At 44.0% G+C, this 10,751-nt stretch overlaps 1 protein-coding gene across 1 annotated transcript; it reads right to left on the bottom strand.

Moving 5' to 3' along the window:
- Positions 1 to 1,039: 1,039 nt before the first annotated feature.
- LOC104272740 (protein FAM162B-like) lies at positions 1,040 to 5,611 on the bottom strand. The gene is made up of 4 exons (XM_009867815.1): positions 5,335 to 5,611; positions 3,347 to 3,452; positions 1,892 to 2,000; positions 1,040 to 1,147 (listed from the first exon to the last, which is right to left on the bottom strand). Exons 1-4 carry the CDS (start codon positions 5,609 to 5,611, stop codon positions 1,040 to 1,042), a joined length of 600 nt encoding a protein of 199 aa, XP_009866117.1.
- Positions 5,612 to 10,751: the final 5,140 nt, after the last annotated feature.

The raw sequence follows: 10,751 nt of genomic DNA on the forward strand, positions 1-10,751 counted from the left end.
TTCATTACAATCTCTCCCATCTGTTAGACATCATCTCAGAGAGTTTGGTGACACTTTAAATGAAGCTGTGAAGAGATGCGTTTGTTTTAGATGTAATTGGACAGCTGTTTTATTATGCATCAATGAACTATGATGATTAAAAAGAATCCAGTTTCAGAAAACCATGTATTAACAATTACTCCTGACTAAAATCACAACTAAGCAAGTGCTACAGAACTTTCATGACAGTGTCTGGAAGCAGAAGCCAAAAAAGTAAAACCAGTGAGGTACAACAGGACAAGAGCTGCCACCAGGCCAGGATTCCAGCACCAGGCACAAGTTCCTTGGGCTGCCCTGCAGCAATAAAACCACTTTATGTGCTCAAGCTACCACTCCACACCACCACCAGCTCCTCTGGCCCAAAGACACTTTTGGCCCAAAGCAGTCATCAAGGTCTGCTCACAATCCTCCGTCTTCTCAGCCCCTCTTCACGCCCTTGTCCCGCCTCTTCCCCTGGCCACGAGATCCTGCAGGGAGGCTGAGGAGGCAGAGGGGACAGTGATGGCAGCAGGCTCAGAGGTAGAGATAATTGATCTCTTTGCATGTGCAAAACATATTTCACACTCCTTTTCCCACTGCCCTGGGTCACTTTGGCCAAAGCAGTTTGCCCTAGAGGCACTGCACAGAATGAGATGCTCTCTGATGTAGGGCTGTACCATTCCTGGCTGCAAGAAGACAGCCCCGCAGTCTGCTGATCTTCAGCAGCACTACAAAAAGCTGATCCTGAGCCGGGGAGTCCTGCATTTGACCTTCTCACACTTTATAATTTAGAAGAGATTGCTGTATTTCAGCTGAATCCAGTGCCAAAGAAAAGAAGCCATAGAAAGCAGCCGTTGTAGTTTCCATAGGAGTTTCCCCATTTATACGGAGTAGTTTTTAAGCAGCAAAGTCTTCGCACTGAGAGAGTTTCAGTGAAAAAGGTCTGAAGAGTTAAATGAAGACAGATACATATGCCATGTGTGCGAATCACTTATCTCCTGCTGTTAAAATATGTTCCCAGTCATTGTGGCTTCTCAACAGCTGCCTCCTGATCTTTCTCTGCTTCAGCCCTCCATTTGGCCTTCTTTTCTATGTTCATCCTCACCAGCGTGTGATCCCTTTTAGCAGCCTTGAAAAAGAAATGTTGAAAATCATTGCATGAGCACGTTTCCCACCACTAAATTTCCCCATATTTGGATCACATGATTTTACACCCCACTAGTCTTTTTGATATTTTACAGTGAGAGAAGTTAATGTGTTTACTGGATTTACAAAATCTTCAGCATTTGCAGCTCTGATTAGCAGGAGAATTACACTGTAATTTGTAAACAAGTGCACTATAACAGGCAAGTCAGATTGAAGACCCTCCTTTCCCACCAGTGGAACGGACAGAAGCTCTTGGTGGCATGCAGGACCATGGGAGCCTCATGGTTCATGGATGCAGGGCAGAAAAAGGCACTGCTGATGTTGTCTGAGCTACTCCACGACCTTTGGACTGGCCTCTTGCTGAGATGTCATGACACAGAACTTTGCCCTGCACAGGTTTATGGCAAAGTGGGTCAGAAGGAACATATTAATCTGCAAGTTGTTCTTCCCCATGCCAATGTCTCCTCCAGAGAATGGGGTGATATAGATCCTGTGCAAATATTGCTTACATAGAATCATAGAATCATGGAATCATAGAATGTGTTGTGCTGGAAAGGACTTTTAAAGGTCATCAACCTCCCTGCAGTGAGCGGGGACATCTTTAACTAGATAAGGTTGTAATATGGACTTACTCTAAAACCTCTCTGTCACGTGGGCACTTGTTTACAAAGAGAACATACATAGTTCATACATTAAGCGGATCAGTTCACCCAGAAACAATACTTACTTCTTTGCCTGTGATTACCATGGCCAAACAACCCAGCAAGGTCAGCGCAATCATGATGTAGCAAACCTTTATCCTGATGCTGTTTCTCGCTGCGTCAAGGACCTCAGACCTGTGGAGGACAGAGCAGAGTTTCCATTCTGCAGCAGCATGTGTAAAATGAGATCATGGGGAGCTGAGTAATGAATCATCAAGGCTTCCAGCAACTGTCTATTAACATACAATATGTTCCAGTCTTCTCTTTCTGCAAGTGCTTAGAGGACAACTCAAAAGATTGGCCTACGGTGGAAAGATTTAGCCACTCTTCCACACAGGTGGGGTATTGCTACTCCAAACAGCCACCAATAACGTAAGGAATAACAAATCCTGCTCTCCTTTCTTTCATTGCATGTGAGAGCAGACACTTGAAAAATTACAAGGACAGGAAAGTCTTTCCATCGTGATAATGGAATTCTCGTGAGGGTACCACCTTTGGGTGCTGCAGGGCAGGGCCTGGGGTGTTGCACAGCACCAGGAGACACTGGAGTCATGTCCCCAGGGCCAGGCAATGCTGCCCTTGGTGGAATAAAAGCACATCATGACGTTTTGGCTGAGAGCAACAGAGAGTTTTCATACAGCAAAGAGGCACAGCAAGAGGTGAGCAGGTCTGTCCCAGCTGGTAGGGTGGTTTGCAGCCCTGTCCCTCTGCAGCGCAGCTCTCTGCCAGGGAGCTGGCACCAGCCCCGCCAGCATCTGTCTGCGAAGGGGGGCTGAGCAGGGTTGGAGCAAATGTCTTCCTAAGCAGATGAAAAACCACAGTGGTTGCTGGGAAATCTCCACCACCTGCCATGAGTGACTCATGGCATTTATCTGACAATTCACACTTTCTTGCAAGAGACTGCATCATGGCAACGGATTTACTTACAGCCGTGGATTTACTTACAGCTGCAAGGGGAAGGCCAGCTGGGGGAGCCCCCAGGATGCCACAAGTCAGGAAAGCATTAGGTCTCCAAAACAGAATACCTCAACAAGAAGGTGAAACCAGGCCCAGACATGAGGAACTTGCAACAAAGCAGTATATAGCCCCAACTTCTTTTTAAAATATATGCAGCATTAGTAATTGCTAATCTATAAAAGCTAGCAAAGCATGCAAAAATCCACAGTGGACAATGTTTTACCATAGTGACTTTTGAGTTACAAAGCCACTTGTCTTGCAAAAGATTCTTCAGTTTAGTATGAAACTTGGCATATCTAAACCAAGTGAACCCATTTACTTCCCAGGGCATGACAAATTGTTCAATTTCCCAAAAATTCAGATTATTTTTGGACACCAGTAGCAGTCCCTGTCAGCATGGAAGAGCACTAACCTTCACCATGTGTAATAATGTAGGAGCACTAACCTCACCTTACAGTTCTGTATATTGCAGACTGGCAATATATACTCATATTCAGAAACATCATTCAGACAGATCTACTTACGAGATGAGCCTGGGAATGTCCTCCTCCTTTTTAAAACGTCCTGCCCATACTAATACCTTTTTGTCAAAATTTGTAGGCCTTCTGTCATTTTTTAAATCTTTGTAACCTGTAAGAGATTTTATAAAAGAAAACAAGGTAAGCTTAAAAAGGGAAGAAGAAAATAGCTGTCATTACAGGGGGAAAAGGATTGAAAGTTCAGAATCCTAGAATTGTTGACATTGGAAAAGACCTTGGCACTTTTGTATTCTGTGAGAGCCAGATGTGCTTTCTAATGTCAAAACAACTCAGCAGCTGATATGAGACACTTTGTTACATTCGAAGCTTATTTCATTTTGCATATATTTCCCCCTTTAGTATAGGTAGGCTTTAAACTAAAAATCTCTTCTAATCTTTCTAAGGGGGAAAAGGATGCAAGGCTGAGGTCACCCAAGCCTGCAGCATGGTCTTACCATACTAGCATCTTGCTTTTAAATGGCCCAACTAGAGACTTAAGCAAACTGCCACTGCCAGCAGCACTAATAACTCTTTGACAGCATCTCCTTCTGAAAATGCTGATGGAGGGACAAGATCTGTTCAAATACAGCCTGTTGGGAAGCTGGAAGTTGTTTTCATGCAAGCTGGGCACCGCATTACTGTACTCCAATGATGACACATTACACCCCATCAGACTACCACAGTGATGCCATTAGTGTGCTGTCACCCTGAACACAATGAGAAAGGGACTCTGTCTACACTCAATGGGAACAAACCTAGTGACAAGCCATGATGAGGGCAGACCCCACAATAATAGTGTAAGCTAGCTCGAATCCTGGCTTTTGCATTGCACAGCTGTACAGGTGGTCATCACAAGGTAACTGGGACTGCTTATATACCCGGGTAGGTGCATCCAAGATGGTAGATTGTGGTGCCCTGTGTTGAAAATGCAGGACTGGTGTTTAGAAATGCCCTGTTGATGGGGTGCATGGAGGAAGGGATGGACAGGATGGTGCCCCCAGTCTTGATGTCCTGCACTCTCTGGCTGTTGCTGGACACTGCTGCAACAAACCAGGGCATAGGGAGCATTTATTCCTGCCCGCACTGAGATGGTGAAATTACATTAAGTGCCTTGGCCACAGGCCTGCTCATGCATGCCGGGACTTGTGAATGGCTGAAAAATTCCAAGTGTAAATCTTGGCACCCAGACCTCCAGGTAAATTGAATTTCCCACTTCTATTTCTCTTACAGAGTGCCAGCGACACCAGGAGAACTACATCTGGAATATCGTGCCTGAATCAGATCCACAGCAAGCAGTGAGATGGATCACTAGCAGGACAGGCTCCCTCCCAAGGAAGACCAGGGCAAAGCCTCATGCTTGAGACCATTCCATCATGGCCTGTCGTTGGGTTTGTTACCATCAGGGGGAGACAGAGCTATCCCACAGGAGCACAGGCAGCCCCATGCAGCCCATCCCCACTAAAGTGAGGAAGGAGGTGGTGGTACCGATTAAAAAGAGACACTATCTCTACGCAAGGAAGCTTTTGCAAGGGGGAATAGCCCACACCTGTTGCCTGCCAGGTAAGTCAGGGCACTGCCTGCCACAAACACGGTTGTGGATGTAATCTGTCAGGGAGTGTCAGAGGGAGCAGAGGGGTGCAAGTCTGCTATTTGCACCAGCCCTGCACACGCAGTGACACGCACCAGTCCTCCGCTGGAAACCTGGCAGCTGGGTAGAAGGAGGAACTTTATGTTTTTAATTACCAGTTCCCTGACATGAAGTATCCGTTTGTATTTGCTGCCATAGGAGGAGGACTATTTAACACAAAAAAACTTTACCTCTGAGCACTGTGCTAGTCAGAGCTCTCAATTTGCTCATGTCTTGGGGGCATTCGTACCCCCAGCAGATAAAGCACTGCCGTAACACAGTCACGGATGAGAACAAGGGTCTGTCTCTCACCCCTTCCAGCGAATATCCTTTCTCTCCATGCAGCAACTAAAGCCTTTCTACCTACCTGGATTAGCTGTCTGCAAAGCCACCTCCTGAGTGCCCTTCGCTTTGCCACCGACGGCTCTGGCAGGGTGCAGGACAGGCCGAGGCCCTCCCCACCACAGCCCGGGGCTGCGCCCCAGCAGCCTCCCCAGCATCCTGCCCGGGCCTGGGGGCACGCAGCGGGAGCAGCAGGAGCCCAGAAGGCAGCTTCTAGGAGTTATGAACATAAAACCACCCCTCCTGCAAGAAGAGAGTAGTGTGCACTTCCGCCCTGGCTGCCAAGTTTTTGCTGGCGTCATGATGACTAGTTAAATCTCTTGCCTGTGTTTACCAAAACCACACACCCTCTGAACGGGGCAGGCAGATATCAGGGCTGCAGTAGCTCACACCCAGCCCAAGGTCTGCCACAGGTTCTCCATCCCAAGGAGCTTCTCAGAAGAGCAATGAGTATTTACATTATTTTCTCAGTCCTTACTATGGTAGGACTAAAATAGCACAGTGTACTGTATTTCCCCAAAGATAGGCTTAGTGACTGCTAATTATCACAGCCAGTTAAGCTGTTAGAGTTCTCAATTGTTCTCAGCTAAAAAACAGTCTTGCAAATTAGTTGCATTAAACAGACTTTTTGATGAGGAGCAGATTTCCCCCTATTTCAGAATAAATGTGGTTTAGTGGAAAGAAACTATAGCCGATGTTTGTGGCTGTAAATGCAGATGAGGAGTCCGTCTCACATCCAGACTGCAAATTTCCTTTCAAAGAGATAGATTTTAGATATATTTCAGGCTTAATTCAGTAAACTAAGAAATTATGTCAAAATCCTCAGATGATGTAGTTTTTGTCAGTCAGTAAAACTGTCACTGAAATGTGGCAGCACCTACAAAGTATTTGCTCTCTTTGAATTTAATGTCCATGAAGTTTGGATAGTGCTGGACATTTTCCATAACATCAACTGTTCTAACCAGAGAATAAAACTAAAACCAATGCTATGTTTTCACTTTGACATTTCTCCTGCATGTTACACAAAATTTTCTCTCCCTGATGGGTCAGGAAATGGAAATGCAAAATATTTGTCTCATTTGGAGCAGTAGGGTATTTACTTTCCTTAGATATTCCAGACTCTAAAGCTGATTTGCAACCAGGGAAAAAAAAAATCCATTTGAAAGGGAAGAAACAGTTGCCGAAAGGGAAATTTTCAGAGCTACTTAGTAATACTATCAAATGCAATATTGCACATAATCAAAGTGTGTCTAAAAGCAAGGGAAGGAACTGCAAAGAAATAGAACTCAAGATGCTGTCAAGGATATTCTTTAAGGGCTGAAAGGATGAAAGATGTGAGACAGATGCAGTGCCAGCTATCCATCTTCTGGCCCCAAGGAAAAACTCTACCATTTATAGACATGTTTTATATTTTTTGAGAACACAGAAGTTATCGATACTGAGAAAATGGCGGCAATGACAAACGCAGTTTTCCCTCTTTTGTGAAAGCTCCACAATGCATCCAGATATAACACAGTGTGTTTAACTTAATTTGCTTGTAATTTGGTAAAGCAAATTAGATCCATTTCCAGATTAGCAACCCATATAGAAAATGAATGGTGATTTGGGCTTATAGCTGCAAATAAGACCAGCAAACAAGCAGAAATCAGTGGATGTGATTATACTAGAAGAAGCAGAAGGGAAACCTGGTAAAGTCATTGAGGATACTTGGGTTCTGCTCAGGATTTCCTTGGAGGGAAATGGGCATGGTGAGAAGAAAAGATACATTTATAACATGAAGTTTACAGGGCTCAGCACCCCTGAGCATCTTCCACAGGCCCCCTTCTCACCTTGCAGAAAAGCTACTGAGTGAAAAAGAGGCATCGTACACCTGGACATCCCTCATGCCCCAAGCCAGGTGGGCAGGAGGTGCTGGGGGTCAGGGGATGTTGCCCAGCCTCACAGGGGCTCCAGCTGTGCAGAACATCAGAGCATTTTCACTTTAACAGGCACTTTCTAAAATGCGTATTGCAGAAGAGAATGTCTTAACGTTGCGTCTGGTTATGGATTTGAAGAGAAAAAAAATATTTTATCTCTTAGTTTCTCAAATGTGAAGAAAATCACAGGCCTCTGGTGCTTATCCACCCAGGGGTTACCAACGTTTTTTCTCGGAGACACACCAGCTAACAGCTGTATTAATCACATCTGCTGTGAGAAAAAAGCACTTCAGGATTTATTATGCCAGCATTTAGAACTGCAAAGACACAGCAGTCCTCATGAAACCACAAAGGCAGTTATTTATTCCCGAATTTGACTTATTTCTCTAGCACCATGAATGCTTAACGCCAGGGTGAGTTCTACTGCAGTGCATGAAAGCTAATAAAAAGCTACATACATCAATGCATTAGGATATCAGGCTTTCCTATATGCACTGCGGATCTCTTTTTGGCCAAGAATGTCTTGAATCCCATCTTGAAATGCAAAATACTCTTGGGCCAAGTCAGCCTTGTATGCAGCTTGATAGCTTTAGCCCTTCTTGGATGTTTTCTGCATAGCCCAGTACACGCTCATCCCTCCTGCCCAGGTTAACAAAACATTTCTGTCCATTCATTCCCCTAATTTGGTAGCCATCGTTTGGTACCCATTAATGACTCATTAATGAAGTGCAACCATTATTTCATAACCATTAAGCTCACAGACAAGGAGTTTATTGTGTATCAGAAACAACTTGTTCAGAGGTACAGAATTAGCAAAACTAGGCTTAAAACACCATCTTGTCCTCCTCCCACATCCTTCTGCCAGGAGAGCAGGACCCCAGCTCCACAGCAACCCCTGGCCAGTACCGGTAAGAACTCATGTACCCCAGGCTTCCTCTAACCCTCAATGCAAGAGGAGAGCACAGATTGGAAAGGTTTTGTGTTACAGAGGAGCAGGCTAGCTCAGAGAGAGCAGAGACATTTCTGTTCTGTGTGTGAGTGAGATATGTAGTTGTAACACTTGCTGCACACTAGTGCCAACACTGAAGGTGAAAAACTAAATACAAAACCTCATGGGTCTCCATTCAGGTTTGCATCACCTCCACATCTCTTCTGCTACCTTGGACTCTGCTCGTGTAGCTGACTAGCAGCCAGTCATCCTCCACTCCCTAAATGTACACAAAAACTTCTGCAAAACTGGAACAGAAAGGCCACAATATAAAATCCATTGCTCTTTCATTTCTGACTGACTTTCTACTGCCATTCCCAGTACCTTTGTTCTGACTATTGCCAGCTCATTGCAGTAATGAGAAAATGGGACTCAGGTTCTCTTCACCTGTTATTTTTTTTTTTTTCTATTTTCAACAACTGTAGGAATGAAAAAGTTTATTCCTCCAGAAGTCCCAAGTTCCTGAACATCTCTTTACATCTCCTGGTTAATTTTCATAAGATTCTTTGGTCACATACACAAAAGGATTCATAAGAGTATTCAATCAAAAAAAGTATTACTCTGTAAAGCTGTTTTTATGTATAGGATCCTCAAAATCAAATGGCTTACTATTAGGCTCTCTTTTGCATGCCATGCAACCTTTTTAGATGAGGACTGTGATGAGGAGCAGAAGATAATCTTATCTCAAAATTCTTTGCCTGGCCTCCCATCTAATTAAATATGCAGTAGAGCTCAGTTTTAGCTCCTAGATGAGATAAACAAGCAATCCTGGACGGGCTCATGAAATTCTAAACGAGTCAGGAAATACTCCTCCACGAAACTATGTATTGTCCAGCAGCACAATTTAAACACAGCAGGAGCAATGAATTGCTTTGGAATGTCTCACTTGCCTGTGGGCTCCAGGCCCAAGAGCCTGCCTCTCCTCTCCAGGGTCCCCAGGAGCAGCATTCCCAGAGCTTTAGTTCTCTCCAGGAGGGGAGTCACATCCTCCCCATACCAGGAAATCATCTACCCTAAGGAAACTCAGTGCAAATCCCAAGAAACTAGAAGTTCCTTAACTATTTCTCATCAAGGCCAAGTCATATCATAAGGAATAGTCACAACATCTTAAAGCAAAACCGGACTCAGGGGGTTTGTAGAGAGCTCTGAAAATAAGCATCAGCATGAGGCTTTAATCACTTCAGGACACTTGGATTCATTTGTTGATAATCTTGAGTGTTATGAGTAAAACAGGGCATCTGCTAAGAGGCATCAGTGACAATGAAGGACTCCCTCCCCTCTTTCTGTGCTAGACTTTGAAAGAAAATGAGACTTAGAAGAGAATGAAATCAGGATTCTTCTCTCCAGTTACTGGAAGTTCCTGTAATTTCTACCAATATTGTCCATATTCCTCCAAATTTGATGCTATCACTACCATTTGAAAAGCCTTTCCTAGCAGCCATAGACACTAAGCCATGTTACTAAAAACAAACAAACAAACAGAAAAAAAATCGCAAAAAAACCCACAAAAAAACCCAAACAAACACAAAACCCCCAAATCCACTGACTCTAGTAAATCTTGCCTAATTTACAGCATATGAGCTTTTGGCATCATTATCTTAATAGGGAAAAGTAACTGATGTAACACACTTGGGCTTTTCTGGAGCAAAAGCAGTCTTTTCCAACGAGTGAAAAAGAATCAGAGCTGTTCTCTATGTCTGTCACTAGCACATGAACGAACAGGATTTGGCCCTAAGTGTGTTGAGTCTGAGCTGTAGTGTCCAGCATGGCAAGGATAAAGATCTCCAAATGACCCTTACCTAGGAAAATTTATCTTCTCTGCCATTAAGCACATTTATTTTTAGGGGAATTAAACCCCAATTAACAGCATAGATATTTTACTGCTTAAAGTGTCTTCACCTCTGGAACAGGATGAGAACCCACTCCTACATCTCTTTATGGTAATGGAAATGCTTATAAATAAAGTGAATGGCTGCAGCCAAGAGGACCCTTTAGCCACAACTGCTCTGTTCGCTTCCATTGGCTCCAGGATTTTAGCTAAGATGGAATAGAATATGTGGAGAAGCACACACAAACTCCAAGATGGTGGAAAGGAGAATTCTCTTTATTGCAAGCAGGCGCACATATTTATACTTATTAGCAAGAAGCACTATTTGTGGGTTACAAACAAGAGACCAGACTATGGAGCCAGGGTTGTTATTAGCTCATGAACTCCTTCAATCACTCTCGTATCACACAGGGAGAACAGACTTTCCCAGGTCTATTTTGATCATACTCTCCCGTTCACTCCCATGCACATCTTGTGTACAAGAAGCATCTTATCTGTTCATTCTCATGGACAAACTTCCAACATGAGCTGTACTCAGCTGGTCAGGGTCTCTTTTCATTATTAGCAAGCAAGAGTTACGTACTTGTTTAGAAAAGAGCTCAAGGATGAAAGTCTTAATTCTGCAATGCAGTGTTGCCAGCACAGCTAACTCTAAAATGTAGGGTATCCACAGGAATATTTGTTGGATATAAGAATGCAGTTATGAGTTG

This window comes from Apaloderma vittatum, unplaced genomic scaffold (assembly GCF_000703405.1).
Source record: "Apaloderma vittatum isolate BGI_N311 unplaced genomic scaffold, ASM70340v1 scaffold6034, whole genome shotgun sequence".
NCBI lineage: Eukaryota > Metazoa > Chordata > Aves > Trogoniformes > Trogonidae > Apaloderma > Apaloderma vittatum.